At 47.3% G+C, this 17,500-nt stretch overlaps 1 protein-coding gene across 1 annotated transcript in view; it reads left to right on the plus strand.

The window, feature by feature from the left end:
• The window catches only part of LOC135516572 (glutamate receptor-interacting protein 1-like), a 233,758-nt gene that overhangs the window by 48,992 nt on the left and 167,266 nt on the right, over positions 1-17,500 (plus strand). The window contains 2 exon segments of the mRNA XM_064940922.1: positions 3,706-3,851; positions 16,331-16,414. Of these exon segments, the coding sequence (XP_064796994.1) occupies positions 3,706-3,851; positions 16,331-16,414 (230 nt within the window).

Below are 17,500 nucleotides of genomic sequence, written 5' to 3' on the forward strand. Positions count from 1 at the left end.
GAGGGAGAGAGAGAGATGTAGGGATGGAAGGGAGGGAGAGAGAGAGATGTAGGGATGGAAGGGAGGGAGAGAGAGAGAGAGGGATGTAGGGATGGAAGGGAGGGAGAGAGAGAGATGTAGAGATGGAAGGGAGGGAGAGAGATGTAGGGATGGAAGGGAGGGAGAGAGAGAGATGTAGGGATGGAAGGGAGGGAGAGAGAGAGATGTAGGGATGGAAGTGAGGGAGAGAGAGAGAGATAGATAGAGAGGGATGTAGGGATGGAAGGGAGGGAGAGAGAGAGAGAGAGAGATGGAAGGGAGGGAGAGAGAGATGTAGGGATGAAAGGGAGGGAGAGAGAGAGATGTAGGGATGGAAGGGAGGGAGAGAGAGATGTAGGGATGGAAGGGAGGAGAGAGAGAGATGTAGGGATGGAAGGGAGGGAGAGAGAGATGTAGGGATGGAAGGGAGGAGAGAGAGAGAGATGTAGGGATGGAAGGGAGGGAGAGAGATGTAGGGATGGAAGGGAGGGAGAGAGAGAGAGAGAGAGAGATAGAGAGGGATGTAGGGATGGAAGGGAGTGAGAGAGAGAGAGAGAGATAGAGGGATGTAGGGATGGAAGGGAGGGAGAGAGAGAGATGTAGGGATGGAAGGGAGGGAGAGAGAGATGTAGGGATGGAAGGGAGGGAGAGAGAGAGAGATGTAGAGATGGAAGGGAGGGAGAGAGAGAGAGAGAGAGATAGAGAGGGATGTAGGGATGGAAGGGAGTGAGAGAGAGAGAGAGAGATAGAGAGGGATGTAGGGATGGAAGGGAGGGAGAGAGAGAGAGATGGGGGATGTAGGGATAGAAGGGAGGGAGAGAGAGAGAGGGGGATGTAGGGATGGAAGGGAGAGAGAGAGAGGGATGTAGGGATGGAAGGGAGAGAGAGAGGGATGTAGGGATGGAAGGGAGGGAGAGAGAGACAGAGAGACAGAGAGGGATGTAGGGATGGAAGGGAGAGAGAGAGAGAGAGGGATGTAGGGATAGAAGGGAGGGAGAGAGAGAGGGGGGTGTAGGGATGGAAGGGAGGGAGAGAGAGACAGAGAGAGACAGAGAGGGATGTAGGGATGGAAGGGAGAGAGAGAGAGAGAGAGGGATGTAGGGATAGAAGGGAGGGAGAGAGAGAGAGGGGGGATGTAGGGATGGAAGGGAGGGAAAGAGAGGACAATATGTTTACTCTCTTGGCCTTTAATTTGAGAGATCACATATTCCACTAGAGAGAGAGAGAGAGAGAGAGGAGAGAGAGAGAGAGAGAGAGAGAGAGAGAGAGAGAGAGAGAGAGAGAGAGAGAGAGAGAGAGAGAGAGAGAGAGAGAGAGAGAGAGAGAGAGAGAGAGAGAGAGAGAGAGGGATGGAAGGGAGGGAGAGAGAGAGAGTAGGGATGGAGATGGGGATGGAGTGAGGAGAGAGAGAGATAGATAGAGAGGGATGTAGGGATGGAAGGGAGGGAGAGAGAGAGATGTAGGGATGGAAGGTAGGGATGGAAGGAGGGAGGAGAGAGAGATAGAGATGTAGGGATGGAAGGGAGGGAGAGAGAGAGATGTAGGGATGGAAGGGAGGGAGAGAGAGAGATGTAGGGATGGAAGGGAGGAGAGAGAGAGATGTAGGGATGGAAGGGAGGGAGAGAGATGAGATGGAGGGATGTAGGGATGGAAGGGAGGGAGAGAGAGATGTAGGGATGGAAGGGAGGGAGAGAGAGATGTAGGGATGGAAGGGAGGAGAGAGATGAGATGGAAGGTAGGGATGGAAGGGAGGGAGGAGAGAGAGAGATGTAGGGATGGAAGTGAGGGAGAGAGAGAGAGATAGATAGAGAGGGATGTAGGGATGGAAGGGAGGGAGAGAGAGAGAGAGAGAGATGGAAGGGAGGGAGAGAGAGATGTAGGGATGGAAGGGAGGGAGAGAGAGAGATGTAGGGATGGAAGGGAGGGAGAGAGAGAGATGTAGGGATGGAAGGGAGGGAGAGAGAGATGTAGGGATGGAAGGGAGGGAGAGAGAGAGAGAGATGTAGGGATGGAAGGGAGGGAGAGAGAGAGATGTAGGGATGGAAGGGAGGGAGAGAGAGAGAGAGAGAGAGATAGAGAGGGATGTAGGGATGGAAGGGAGTGAGAGAGAGAGAGAGATAGAGAGGGATGTAGGGATGGAAGGGAGGGAGAGAGAGATGTAGGGATGGAAGGGAGGGAGAGAGAGATGTAGGGATGGAAGGGAGGGAGAGAGAGAGATGTAGGGATGGAAGGGAGGGAGAGAGAGAGAGATGTAGAGATGGAAGGGAGGGAGAGAGAGAGAGAGAGATAGAGAGGGATGTAGGGATGGAAGGGAGTGAGAGAGAGAGAGAGAGATAGAGAGGGATGTAGGGATGGAAGGGAGGGAGAGAGAGAGAGATGGGGGATGTAGGGATAGAAGGGAGGGAGAGAGAGAGGGGGGATGTAGGGATGGAAGGGAGAGAGAGAGAGAGGGATGTAGGGATGGAAGGGAGAGAGAGAGAGAGGGATGTAGGGATGGAAGGGAGGGAGAGAGAGACAGAGAGACAGAGAGGGATGTAGGGATGGAAGGGAGAGAGAGAGAGAGAGAGAGAGGGATGTAGGGATAGAAGGGAGGGAGAGAGAGAGGGGGTGTAGGGATGGAAGGGAGGGAGAGAGAGACAGAGAGAGACAGAGAGGGATGTAGGGATGGAAGGGAGAGAGAGAGAGAGAGAGAGGGATGTAGGGATAGAAGGGAGGGAGAGAGAGAGAGGGGGGGATGTAGGGATGGAAGGGAGGGAAAGAGAGGACAATATGTTTACTCTCTTGGCCTGTAATTTGAGAGATCACATATTCCACTAGAGAGAGAGACAGTAACCTATTTTACCAGAGAGAGAGAGAGAGAGAGAGAGAGAGAGAGAGAGAGAGAGAGAGAGAGAGAGAGAGAGAGAGAGAGAGAGAGAGAGAGAGAGAGAGAGAGAGAGAGAGAGAGAGAGCACCATTTGGCCTGTCATTTTTACAAATTGATGGAAAGTGGTGTTGGTAGAAAAACATACAACATTTTAAACATTTATTTACACAAACAACGTGTGCCGTTAAAATGGGCAAAAAACACGCACATTTCTTCACACAGGGTCGTGGGGTTAGACAGGGATGCAGCTTAAGCCCCACCCTCTTCAACATATATATCAACGAATTGGCGCGGGCAATAGAACAGTCTGCAGCACCCGGCTTCACCCTACTAGAATCTGAAGTCAAATGTCTACTGTTTGCTGATGATCTGGTGCTTCTGTCACACACTCTCTCTATGTGTTTCTCTCATCTCCTCGTCTCCATATCTTTCTCTCTCTGTGTTTCTCTCATCTCCTCGTCTCCATATCTTTCTCTCTCTGTGTTTCTCTCATCTCCTCGTCTCCATATCTTTCTCTCTATGTGTTTCTCCCATCTCCTCGTCTCCATATCTTTCTCTCTCTGTGTTTCTCCCATCTCCTCGTCTCCATATCTTTCTCTCTCTGTGTTTCTCTCATCTCCTCGTCTCCATATCTTTCTCTCTATGTGTTTCTCTCATCTCCTCGTCTCCATATCTTTCTCTCTCTGTGTTTCTCCCATCTCCTCGTCTTCATATATTTCTCTTTCTGTTTCTCTCTACTTCTGTTCTGATTGTCTCAATCCCATCCCCTCTCTCTGTCTTCCTCCCCTCCTCTATCACACCATCCATCTCTCTCTGTGTAGGAGTGACCAGCTCAACGTGGGCGACTACATCAAGTCTGTAAACGGGATCAACCTGACCAAGTTCCGTCACGACGAGATCATTAGCCTGCTGAAGAACGTCGGAGAACGTGTGGTTCTAGAGGTGGAATACGAGCTGCCACCCGTCTGTGAGTTCTACTGTTTTAGGACCACGTTGTTATAAATGATACAGGCCTTCATAGTCAGTGATACATTATGTTGATCTGATTGGTTCAATAGATGCATTATGTTGATCTGATTGGTTCAATAGATACATTATGTTGATCTGATTGGTTCAATAGATACATTATGTTGATCTGATTGGTTCAATAGATACATTATGATGATCTGATTGGTTCAATAGATACATTATGTTGATCTGATTGGTTCAATAGATACATTATGTTGATCTGATTGGTTCAATATATACATTATGTTGATCTGATTGGTTCAATAGATACATTATGTTGATCTGATTGGTTCAATATATACATTATGTTGATCTGATTGGTTCAATATATACATTATGTTGATCTGATTGGTTCAATAGATACATTAGTCCTGATGATCTGATTGGTTCAATAGATACATTAGTCCTGATGATCTGATTGGTTCAATAGATACATTAGTCCTGATGATCTGATTGGTTCAATAGATACATTAGTCCTGTTGATCTGATTGGTTCAATAGATACATTAGTCCTGTTGATCTGATTGGTTCAATAGATACATTAGTCCTGTTGATCTGATTGGTTCAATAGATACATTAGTCCTGATGATCTGATTGGTTCAATAGATACATTAGTCCTGTTGATCTGATTGGTTCAATAGATACATTAGTCCTGTTTATCTGATTGGTTCAATAGACACATTAGTTATTTTGATCTGATTGGTTCAATAGACACATTAGTAGTGTTTATCTGTTGATCTGATTGGTTCAATAGATACATTAGTAGTGTTTATCTGTTGATCTGATTGGTTCAATAGATACATTAGTAGTGTTTATCTGTTGATCTGATTGGTTCAATAGACACATTCACCTGTTGATCTGATTGGTTCAATAGATACATTAGTAGTGTTTATCTGTTGATCTGATTGGTTCAATAGATACATTAGTAGTGTTTATCTGTTGATCTGATTGGTTCAATAGATACATTAGTAGTGTATCTGTTGATCTGATTGGTTCAATAGATAGATACTAATCAGTATAATTGGATGAGTATAGAGTCAAGCTGGATGAACACTAGAGGAAACTGGATCTTCCATCTGAGTCCTGAGTCTCCACAATTCCTTTGTACCTTTCCAGAGCTGTTTTACACGGAGTTCAAAGCCACCTTTACCAAACACATCTCACCTCGGTGGCTTTTCCTTTCATGTCTCCTCTCCCTGGTCTGATGCAGAGCTTTACATTCAGACAGGCTGTGTAATGATGTCTCCTCTCCTAGACTGTGTAATGATGTCTCCTCTCCCAGACTGTGTAATGATGTCTCCTCTCCCAGACTGTGTAATGATGTCTCCTCTCCCAGGCTGTGTAATGATGTCTCCTCTCCTAGACTGTGTAATGATGTCTCCTCTCCTAGACTGTGTAATGATGTCTCCTCTCCCAGACTGTGTAATGATGTCTCCTCTCCCAGACTGTGTAATGATGTCTCCTCTCCCAGACTGTGTAATGATGTCTCCTCTCCCAGACTGTGTAATGATGTCTCCTCTCCCAGACTGTGTAATGATGTCTCCTCTCCCAGACTGTGTAATGATGTCTCCTCTCCTAGACAGTGTAATGATGTCTCCTCTCCCAGACAGACTGTGTAATGATGTCTCCTCTCCCAGACTGTGTAATGATGTCTCCTCTCCCAGACTGTGTAATGATGTCTCCTCTCCTAGACTGTGTAATGATGTCTCCTCTCCCAGACAGACTGTGTAATGATGTCTCCTCTCCCAGACTGTGTAATGATGCCTCCTCTCCCAGACTGTGTAATGATGTCTCCTCTCCCAGACTGTGTAATGATGTCTCCTCTCCCAGACTGTGTAATGATGTCTCCTCTCCTAGACTGTGTAATGATGTCTCCTCTCCCAGACTGTGTAATGATGTCTCCTCTCCTAGACTGTGTAATGATGTCTCCTCTCCTAGACTGTGTAATGATGTCTCCTCTCTCAGACAGACTGTGTAATGATGTCTCCTCTCCCAGGCTGTGTAATGATGTCTCCTCTCCCAGGCTGTGTAATGATGTCTCCTCTCCCAGACTGTGTAATGATGTCTCCTCTCCCAGACTGTGTAATGATGTCTCCTCTCCCAGACTGTGTAATGATGTCTCCTCTCCCAGACTGTGTAATGATGTCTCCTCTCCCAGACTGTGTAATGATGTCTCCTCTCCCAGACTGTGTAATGATGTCTCCTCTCCCAGACAGGCTGTGTAATGATGTCTCCTCTCCCTGGTCTGATGCAGAGCTTTACATTCAGACAGGCTGTGTAATGATGTCTCCTCTCCCTGGTCTGATGCAGAGCTTTACATTCAGACAGGCTGTGTAATGATGTCTCCTCTCCCTGGTCTGATGCAGAGCTTTACATTCAGACAGGCTGTGTAATGATGTCTCCTCTCCCTGGTCTGATGCAGAGCTTTTCATTCAGACAGGCTGTGTAATGATGTCTCCTCTCCCAGACTGTGTAATGATGTCTCCTCTCCCTGGTCTGATGCAGAGCTTTACATTCAGACAGGCTGTGTAATGATGTCTCCTCTCCCTGGTCTGATGCAGAGCTTTACATTCAGACAGACTGTGTAATGATGTCTCCTCTCCCAGGCTGTGTAATGATGTCTCCTCTCCCTGGTCTCATGCAGAGCTTTACATTCAGACAGGCTGTGTAATGATGTCTCCTCTCCCTGGTCTGATGCAGAGCTTTACATTCAGACAGGCTGTGTAATGATGTGTCCTCTCCCTGGTCTGATGCAGAGCTTTACATTCAGACAGGCTGTGTAATGATGTCTCCTCTCCCAGACTGTGTAATGATGTCTCCTCTCCCTGGTCTGATGCAGAGCTTTACATTCAGACAGGCTGTGTAATGATGTCTCCTCTCCCTGGTCTGATGCAGAGCTTTACATTCAGACAGGCTGTGTAATGATGTCTCCTCTCCCTGGTCTGATGCAGAGCTTTACATTCAGACAGGCTGTGTAATGATGTCTCCTCTCCCAGGCTGTGTAATGAGGTCTCCTCTCCCTGGTCTGATGCAGAGCTTTACATTCAGACAGGCTGTGTAATGAGGTCTCCTCTCCCTGGTCTGATGCAGAGCTTTTCATTCAGACAGGCTGTGTAATGATGTCTCCTCTCCCAGGCTGTGTAATGATGTCTCCTCTCCCAGACTGTGTAATGATGTCTCCTCTCCCTGGTCTGATGCAGAGCTTTACATTCAGACAGACTGTATAATGATGTCTCCTCTCCTAGACTGTGTAATGATGTCTCCTCTCCTAGACTGTGTAATGATGTCTCCGCTCCCAGGCTGTGTAATGATGTCTCCTCTCCCAGACTGTGTAATGATGTCTCCTCTCCCAGACTGTGTAATGATGTCTCCTCTCCTAGACTGTGTAATGATGTCTCCTCTCCCAGACTGTGTAATGATGTCTCCTCTCCCAGACTGTGTAATGATGTCTCCTCTCCTAGACTGTGTAATGATGTCTCCTCTCCTAGACTGTGTAATGATGTCTCCTCTCCCAGACTGTGTAATGATGTCTCCTCTCCTAGACTGTGTAATGATGTCTCCTCTCCTAGACTGTGTAATGATGTCTCCTCTCCCAGACTGTGTAATGATGCCTCCTCTCCCAGACTGTGTAATGATGTCTCCTCTCCCAGACTGTGTAATGATGTCTCCTCTCCCAGACTGTGTAATGATGTCTCCTCTCCCAGACTGTGTAATGATGTCTCCTCTCCCAGACTGTGTAATGATGTCTCCTCTCCCAGACTGTGTAATGATGTCTCCTCTCTCAGACTGTGTAATGATGTCTCCTCTCCCAGGCTGTGTAATGATGTCTCCTCTCCCAGACTGTGTAATGATGTCTCCTCTCCTAGACTGTGTAATGATGTCTCCTCTCCCAGACTGTGTAATGATGTCTCCTCTCCCAGACTGTGTAATGATGTCTCCTCTCCCAGGCTGTGTAATGATGTCTCCTCTCCTAGACTGTGTAATGATGTCTCCTCTCCTAGACTGTGTAATGATGTCTCCTCTCCTAGACTGTGTAATGATGTCTCCTCTCCCAGGCTGTGTAATGATGTCTCCTCTCCTAGACTGTGTAATGATGTCTCCTCTCCTAGACTGTGTAATGATGTCTCCTCTCCCAGACTGTGTAATGATGTCGCCTCTCCTAGACTGTGTAATGATGTCTCCTCTCCCAGACTGTGTAATGATGTCTCCTCTCCCAGACTGTGTAATGATGTCTCCTCTCCCAGACTGTGTAATGATGTCTCCTCTCCCAGACTGTGTAATGATGTCTCCTCTCCCAGACTGTGTAATGATGTCTCCTCTCCCTGGTCTGATGCAGAGCTTTACATTCAGACTGACTGTGTAATGATGTCTCCTCTCCCAGACTGTGTAATGATGTCTCCTCTCCCAGACAGGCTGTGTAATGATGTCTCCTCTCCCAGACAGGCTGTGTAATGATGTCTCCTCTCCCAGACTGTGTAATGATGTCTCCTCTCCCAGACTGTGTAATGATGTCTCCTCTCCCAGACTGTGTAATGATGTCTCCTCTCCTAGACTGTGTAATGATGTCTCCTCTCCCTGGTCTGATGCAGAGCTTTACATTCAGACAGGCTGTGTAATGATGTCTCCTCTCCCTGGTCTGATGCAGAGCTTTACATTCAGACAGACTGTGTAATGATGTCTCCTCTCCCAGGCTGTGTAATGATGTCTCCTCTCCTAGACTGTGTAATGATGTCTCCTCTCCCAGACTGTGTAATGATGTCTCCTCTCCCTGGTCTGATGCAGAGCTTTACATTCAGACAGGCTGTGTAATGATGTCTCCTCTCCCAGGCTGTGTAATGATGTCTCCTCTCCCAGACTCTGTAATGATGTCTCCTCTCCCAGACTGTGTAATGATGTCTCCTCTTCCAGGCTGTGTAATGATGTCTCCTCTCCCAGACTGTGTAATGATGTCTCCTCTCCCAGACTGTGTAATGATGTCTCCTCTCCCAGACTGTGTAATGATGTCTCCTCTCCCAGACTGTGTAATGATGTCTCCTCTCCCAGACTGTGTAATGATGTCTCCTCTCCCAGACTGTGTAATGATGTCTCCTCTCCCAGACTGTGTAATGATGTCTCCTCTCCCAGACTGTGTAATGATGTCTCCTCTCCCAGACTGTGTAATGATGTCTCCTCTCCTAGACTGTGTAATGATGTCTCCTCTCCCAGACTGTGTAATGATGTCTCCTCTCCCAGGCAGACTGTGTAATGATGTCTCCTCTCCCAGACTGTGTAATGATGTCTCCTCTCCCAGACTGTGTAATGATGTCTCCTCTCCTAGACTGTGTAATGATGTCTCCTCTCCCAGACTGTGTAATGATGTCTCCTCTCCTAGACTGTGTAATGATGTCTCCTCTCCTAGACTGTGTAATGATGTCTCCTCTCTCAGACAGACTGTGTAATGATGTCTCCTCTCCCAGGCTGTGTAATGATGTCTCCTCTCCCAGGCTGTGTAATGATGTCTCCTCTCCCAGACTGTGTAATGATGTCTCCTCTCCCAGACTGTGTAATGATGTCTCCTCTCCCAGACTGTGTAATGATGTCTCCTCTCCCAGACTGTGTAATGATGTCTCCTCTCCCAGACTGTGTAATGATGTCTCCTCTCCCAGACTGTGTAATGATGTCTCCTCTCCCAGACTGTGTAATGATGTCTCCTCTCCTAGACTGTGTAATGATGTCTCCTCTCCCAGACTGTGTAATGATGTCTCCTCTCCCAGACTGTGTAATGATGTCTCCTCTCCCAGACTGTGTAATGATGTCTCCTCTCCCAGACTGTGTAATGATGTCTCCTCTCCCAGACTGTGTAATGATGTCTCCTCTCCCAGACAGGCTGTGTAATGATGTCTCCTCTCCCTGGTCTGATGCAGAGCTTTACATTCAGACAGGCTGTGTAATGATGTCTCCTCTCCCTGGTCTGATGCAGAGCTTTACATTCAGACAGGCTGTGTAATGATGTCTCCTCTCCCTGGTCTGATGCAGAGCTTTACATTCAGACAGGCTGTGTAATGATGTCTCCTCTCCCTGGTCTGATGCAGAGCTTTTCATTCAGACAGGCTGTGTAATGATGTCTCCTCTCCCAGACTGTGTAATGATGTCTCCTCTCCCTGGTCTGATGCAGAGCTTTACATTCAGACAGGCTGTGTAATGATGTCTCCTCTCCCTGGTCTGATGCAGAGCTTTACATTCAGACAGACTGTGTAATGATGTCTCCTCTCCCAGGCTGTGTAATGATGTCTCCTCTCCCTGGTCTCATGCAGAGCTTTACATTCAGACAGGCTGTGTAATGATGTCTCCTCTCCCTGGTCTGATGCAGAGCTTTACATTCAGACAGGCTGTGTAATGATGTGTCCTCTCCCTGGTCTGATGCAGAGCTTTACATTCAGACAGGCTGTGTAATGATGTCTCCTCTCCCAGACTGTGTAATGATGTCTCCTCTCCCTGGTCTGATGCAGAGCTTTACATTCAGACAGGCTGTGTAATGATGTCTCCTCTCCCTGGTCTGATGCAGAGCTTTACATTCAGACAGGCTGTGTAATGATGTCTCCTCTCCCTGGTCTGATGCAGAGCTTTACATTCAGACAGGCTGTGTAATGATGTCTCCTCTCCCAGGCTGTGTAATGAGGTCTCCTCTCCCTGGTCTGATGCAGAGCTTTACATTCAGACAGGCTGTGTAATGAGGTCTCCTCTCCCTGGTCTGATGCAGAGCTTTTCATTCAGACAGGCTGTGTAATGATGTCTCCTCTCCCAGGCTGTGTAATGATGTCTCCTCTCCCAGACTGTGTAATGATGTCTCCTCTCCCTGGTCTGATGCAGAGCTTTACATTCAGACAGACTGTATAATGATGTCTCCTCTCCTAGACTGTGTAATGATGTCTCCTCTCCTAGACTGTGTAATGATGTCTCCGCTCCCAGGCTGTGTAATGATGTCTCCTCTCCCAGACTGTGTAATGATGTCTCCTCTCCCAGACTGTGTAATGATGTCTCCTCTCCTAGACTGTGTAATGATGTCTCCTCTCCCAGACTGTGTAATGATGTCTCCTCTCCCAGACTGTGTAATGATGTCTCCTCTCCTAGACTGTGTAATGATGTCTCCTCTCCTAGACTGTGTAATGATGTCTCCTCTCCCAGACTGTGTAATGATGTCTCCTCTCCTAGACTGTGTAATGATGTCTCCTCTCCTAGACTGTGTAATGATGTCTCCTCTCCCAGACTGTGTAATGATGCCTCCTCTCCCAGACTGTGTAATGATGTCTCCTCTCCCAGACTGTGTAATGATGTCTCCTCTCCCAGACTGTGTAATGATGTCTCCTCTCCCAGACTGTGTAATGATGTCTCCTCTCCCAGACTGTGTAATGATGTCTCCTCTCCCAGACTGTGTAATGATGTCTCCTCTCTCAGACTGTGTAATGATGTCTCCTCTCCCAGGCTGTGTAATGATGTCTCCTCTCCCAGACTGTGTAATGATGTCTCCTCTCCTAGACTGTGTAATGATGTCTCCTCTCCCAGACTGTGTAATGATGTCTCCTCTCCCAGACTGTGTAATGATGTCTCCTCTCCCAGGCTGTGTAATGATGTCTCCTCTCCTAGACTGTGTAATGATGTCTCCTCTCCTAGACTGTGTAATGATGTCTCCTCTCCTAGACTGTGTAATGATGTCTCCTCTCCCAGGCTGTGTAATGATGTCTCCTCTCCTAGACTGTGTAATGATGTCTCCTCTCCTAGACTGTGTAATGATGTCTCCTCTCCCAGACTGTGTAATGATGTCGCCTCTCCTAGACTGTGTAATGATGTCTCCTCTCCCAGACTGTGTAATGATGTCTCCTCTCCCAGACTGTGTAATGATGTCTCCTCTCCCAGACTGTGTAATGATGTCTCCTCTCCCAGACTGTGTAATGATGTCTCCTCTCCCAGACTGTGTAATGATGTCTCCTCTCCCTGGTCTGATGCAGAGCTTTACATTCAGACTGACTGTGTAATGATGTCTCCTCTCCCAGACTGTGTAATGATGTCTCCTCTCCCAGACAGGCTGTGTAATGATGTCTCCTCTCCCAGACAGGCTGTGTAATGATGTCTCCTCTCCCAGACTGTGTAATGATGTCTCCTCTCCCAGACTGTGTAATGATGTCTCCTCTCCCAGACTGTGTAATGATGTCTCCTCTCCTAGACTGTGTAATGATGTCTCCTCTCCCAGACTGTGTAATGATGTCTCCTCTCCTAGACTGTGTAATGATGGCTCCTCTCCCAGGCTGTGTAATGATGTCTCCTCTCCTAGACTGTGTAATGATGTCTCCTCTCCTAGACTGTGTAATGATGTCTCCTCTCCCAGACTGTGTAATGATGTCTCCTCTCCCAGACTGTGTAATGATGTCTCCTCTCCCAGACTGTGTAATGATGTCTCCTCTCCCAGACTGTGTAATGATGTCTCCTCTCCCAGACTGTGTAATGATGTCTCCTCTCCCAGACTGTGTAATGATGTCTCCTCTCCCAGACTGTGTAATGATGTCTCCTCTCCCAGACTGTGTAATGATGTCTCCTCTCCCAGACTGTGTAATGATGTCTCCTCTCCCAGACTGTGTAATGATGTCTCCTCTCCCTGGTCTGATGCAGAGCTTTACATTCAGACTGACTGTGTAATGATGTCTCCTCTCCCAGACTGTGTAATGATGTCTCCTCTCCCAGACAGACTGTGTAATGATGTCTCCTCTCCCAGACAGGCTGTGTAATGATGTCTCCTCTCCCAGACTGTGTAATGATGTCTCCTCTCCCAGACTGTGTAATGATGTCTCCTCTCCCAGACTGTGTAATGATGTCTCCTCTCCCTGGTCTGATGCAGAGCTTTACATTCAGACTGACTGTGTAATGATGTCTCCTCTCCCAGACTGTGTAATGATGTCTCCTCTCCCAGACTGTGTAATGATGTCTCCACTCCCAGACAGGCTGTGTAATGATGTCTCCTCTCCCAGACTGTGTAATGATGTCTCCTCTCCCAGACTGTGTAATGATGTCTCCTCTCCCAGGCTGTGTAATGATGTCTCCTCTCCCAGGCTGTGTAATGATGTCTCCTCTCCTAGACTGTGTAATGATGTCTCCTCTCCCAGACTGTGTAATCATGTCTCCTCTCCTAGACTGTGTAATGATGTCTCCTCTCCCAGACTGTGTAATGTCTCCTCTCCCAGACTGTGTAATGATGTCTCCTCTCTCAGACTGTGTAATGATGTCTCCTCTCCCAGGCTGTGTAATGATGTCTCCTCTCCCAGACTGTGTAATGATGTCTCCTCTCCTAGACTGTGTAATGATGTCTCCTCTCCCAGACTGTGTAATGATGTCTCCTCTCCCAGACTGTGTAATGATGTCTCCTCTCCCAGGCTGTGTAATGATGTCTCCTCTCCTAGACTGTGTAATGATGTCTCCTCTCCTAGACTGTGTAATGATGTCTCTTCTCCTAGACTGTGTAATGATGTCTCCTCTCCCAGGCTGTGTAATGATGTCTCCTCTCCTAGACTGTGTAATGATGTCTCCTCTCCTAGACTGTGTAATGATGTCTCCTCTCCCAGACTGTGTAATGATGTCTCCTCTCCTAGACTGTGTAATGATGTCTCCTCTCCCAGACTGTGTAATGATGTCTCCTCTCCCAGACTGTGTAATGATGTCTCCTCTCCCAGACTGTGTAATGATGTCTCCTCTCCCAGACTGTGTAATGATGTCTCCTCTCCCAGACTGTGTAATGATGTCTCCTCTCCCTGGTCTGATGCAGAGCTTTACATTCAGACTGACTGTGTAATGATGTCTCCTCTCCCAGACTGTGTAATGATGTCTCCTCTCCCAGACAGGCTGTGTAATGATGTCTCCTCTCCCAGACTGTGTAATGATGTCTCCTCTCCCAGACTGTGTAATGATGTCTCCTCTCCCAGACTGTGTAATGATGTCTCCTCTCCCAGACTGTGTAATGATGTCTCCTCTCCCTGGTCTGATGCAGAGCTTTACATTCAGACTGACTGTGTAATGATGTCTCCTCTCCCAGACTGTGTAATGATGTCTCCTCTCCCAGACTGTGTAATGATGTCTCCTCTCCCAGACAGGCTGTGTAATGATGTCTCCTCTCCCAGACTGTGTAATGATGTCTCCTCTCCCAGACTGTGTAATGATGTCTCCTCTCCCAGACTGTGTAATGATGTCTCCTCTCCTAGACTGTGTAATGATGTCTCCTCTCCCAGACTGTGTAATGATGTCTCCTCTCCTAGACTGTGTAATGATGTCTCCTCTCCCAGACTGTGTAATGATGTCTCCTCTCCCAGACTGTGTAATGATGTCTCCTCTCCCAGACTGTGTAATGATGTCTCCTCTCCCAGACTGTGTAATGATGTCTCCTCTCCCAGACTGTGTAATGATGTCTCCTCTCCCTGGTCTGATGCAGAGCTTTACATTCAGACTGACTGTGTAATGATGTCTCCTCTCCCAGACTGTGTAATGATGTCTCCTCTCCCAGACTGTGTAATGATGTCTCCTCTCCCAGACAGGCTGTGTAATGATGTCTCCTCTCCCAGACTGTGTAATGATGTCTCCTCTCCCAGACTGTGTAATGATGTCTCCTCTCCCAGACTGTGTAATGATGTCTCCTCTCCTAGACTGTGTAATGATGTCTCCTCTCCCAGACTGTGTAATGTCTCCTCTCCCAGACTGTGTAATCATGTCTCCTCTCCCAGACTGTGTAATGATGTCTCCTCTCCCAGACTGTGTAATGATGTCTCCTCTCTCAGACTGTGTAATGATGTCTCCTCTCCCAGGCTGTGTAATGATGTCTCCTCTCCCAGACTGTGTAATGATGTCTCCTCTCCCAGACTGTGTAATGATGTCTCCTCTCCCAGACTGTGTAATGATGTCTCCTCTCCCAGGCTGTGTAATGATGTCTCCTCTCCCAGACTGTGTAATGATGCCTCCTCTCCCAGACTGTGTAATGATGTCTCCTCTCCCAGACTGTGTAATGATGTCTCCTCTCCTAGACTGTGTAATGATGTCTCCTCTCCCAGACTGTGTAATGATGTCTCCTCTCCCAGACTGTGTAATGATGTCTCCTCTCCCAGGCTGTGTAATGATGTCTCCTCTCCTAGACTGTGTAATGATGTCTCCTCTCCTAGACTGTGTAATGATGTCTCCTCTCCTAGACTGTGTAATGATGTCTCCTCTCCCAGGCTGTGTAATGATGTCTCCTCTCCTAGACTGTGTAATGATGTCTCCTCTCCTAGACTGTGTAATGATGTCTCCTCTCCCAGACTGTGTAATGATGTCTCCTCTCCTAGACTGTGTAATGATGTCTCCTCTCCCAGACTGTGTAATGATGTCTCCTCTCCCAGACTGTGTAATGATGTCTCCTCTCCCAGACTGTGTAATGATGTCTCCTCTCCCAGACTGTGTAATGATGTCTCCTCTCCCAGACTGTGTAATGATGTCTCCTCTCCCTGGTCTGATGCAGAGCTTTACATTCAGACTGACTGTGTAATGATGTCTCCTCTCCCAGACTGTGTAATGATGTCTCCTCTCCCAGACTGTGTAATAATGTCTCCTCTCCCAGACAGGCTGTGTAATGATGTCTCCTCTCCCAGACTGTGTAATGATGTCTCCTCTCCCAGACTGTGTAATGATGTCTCCTCTCCCAGACTGTGTAATGATGTCTCCTCTCCTAGACTGTGTAATGATGTCTCCTCTCCCAGACTGTGTAATGATGTCTCCTCTCCTAGACTGTGTAATGATGTCTCCTCTCCCAGACTGTGTAATGATGTCTCCTCTCCTAGACTGTGTAATGATGTCTCCTCTCCTAGACTGTGTAATGATGTCTCCTCTCCCAGACTGTGTAATGATGTCTCCTCTCCCAGACTGTGTAATGATGTCTCCTCTCCCAGGCAGGCTGTGTAATGATGTCTCCTCTCCCAGACTGTGTAATGATGTCTCCTCTCCTAGACTGTGTAATGATGTCTCCTCTCCTAGACTGTGTAATGATGTCTCCTCTCCTAGACTGTGTAATGATGTCTCCTCTCTCAGACAGACTGTGTAATGATGTCTCCTCTCCCAGACTGTGTAATGATGTCTCCTCTCCCAGACTGTGTAATGATGTCTCCTCTCCCAGACTGTGTAATGATGTCTCCTCTCCCAGACTGTGTAATGATGTCTCCTCTCCCAGGCTGTGTAATGATGTCTCCTCTCCCAGACTGTGTAATGATGCCTCCTCTCCCAGACTGTGTAATGATGTCTCCTCTCCCAGACTGTGTAATGATGTCTCCTCTCCCAGACTGTGTAATGATGTCTCCTCTCCTAGACTGTGTAATGATGGCTCCTCTCCCAGACTGTGTAATGCTTTAACTGTGGAGGTAGTGATGTGTTCATATAGTGTTTGCTCTTCTCTCCTCAGCTGTTCAGGGCTCTGGGCTGATGTTCAAAAGCGTTGAGGTGACTCTGCACAAAGAAGGCAATACGTTCGGCTTTGTCATCCGAGGTACGTGTGTGTGTGTGTGTGTGTGTGTGTGTGTGTGTGTGTGTGTGTGTGTGTGTGTGTGTGTGTGTGTGTGTGTGTGTGTGTGTGTGTGTGTGTGTGTGTGTGTGTGTGTGTGTGTGTGTGTGTGTGTGTGTGTGAAGCCGTTTGACTGGGGTACGAGGGAAAGTTAAAGTGATCTGAATATGACTACAGAATATGGCCGTCTAGTTGACTCTATTTACCCGGTTGGAATGAAGCTTCATTAAAACGAATAGGAACAAACTTTTAGAAATGCGACCTAAATAGCACCTTATTCCCTACACTGTTAATTTTAGGGTCCATAGGGCTCTGGTCAAAAGTAGTGCACTGTGTAGGGAATAGGGTTCCATTTGTGATGCTCCCTTGGTGAGTTATCCTCGGTCTTTGAAGAGAGGGAAGTGAACTTGAAGGTCGACGCTACAGAGATGTTGCCACAGCTCATTACTCTCCGTCATCAATTCAACAAGTGTGTTTTTGTTGTCGTGTATAATCTTTATCTCAGAGAAGGATGATGTTTAATCTTTATCTCATCGGTGAGAGGAACGTGAATGGATGATGTTTAATCTTTATCTCCTCAGAGAGAGAGGAATGTGAATGGAAGATGTTTAATCTTTATCTCCTCGGAGAGAGGAATGTGAATGGATGATGTTTTATCTTTATCTCCTCGGAGAGAGAGGAACGTGAATGGATGATGTTTAATCTTTATCTCCTCGGAGAGAGGAATGTGAATGGATGATGTTTAATCTCCTCTGAGAGAGAGGAATGTGAATGGATGATGTTTTATCTTTATCTCCTCGGGGGGAGAGAGGAATGTGAATGGATGATGTTTAATCTCCTCGGAGAGAGAGGAACATGAATGGATGATGTTTAATCTTTATCTCCTCGGAGAGAGAGGAATGTGAATGGATGATGTTTAATCTTTATCTCCTCGGAGAGTGGAACGTGAATGGATGATGTTTAATCTCCTTTGAGAGAGAGGAATGTGAATGGATGATGTTTTATCTTTATCTCCTCGGGGGGAGAGAGGAATGTGAATGGATGATGTTTAATCTCCTCGGAGAGAGAGAG

Source organism: Oncorhynchus masou, chromosome 27 (assembly GCF_036934945.1).
Source record: "Oncorhynchus masou masou isolate Uvic2021 chromosome 27, UVic_Omas_1.1, whole genome shotgun sequence".
Taxonomy (NCBI): Eukaryota; Metazoa; Chordata; class Actinopteri; order Salmoniformes; family Salmonidae; genus Oncorhynchus; species Oncorhynchus masou.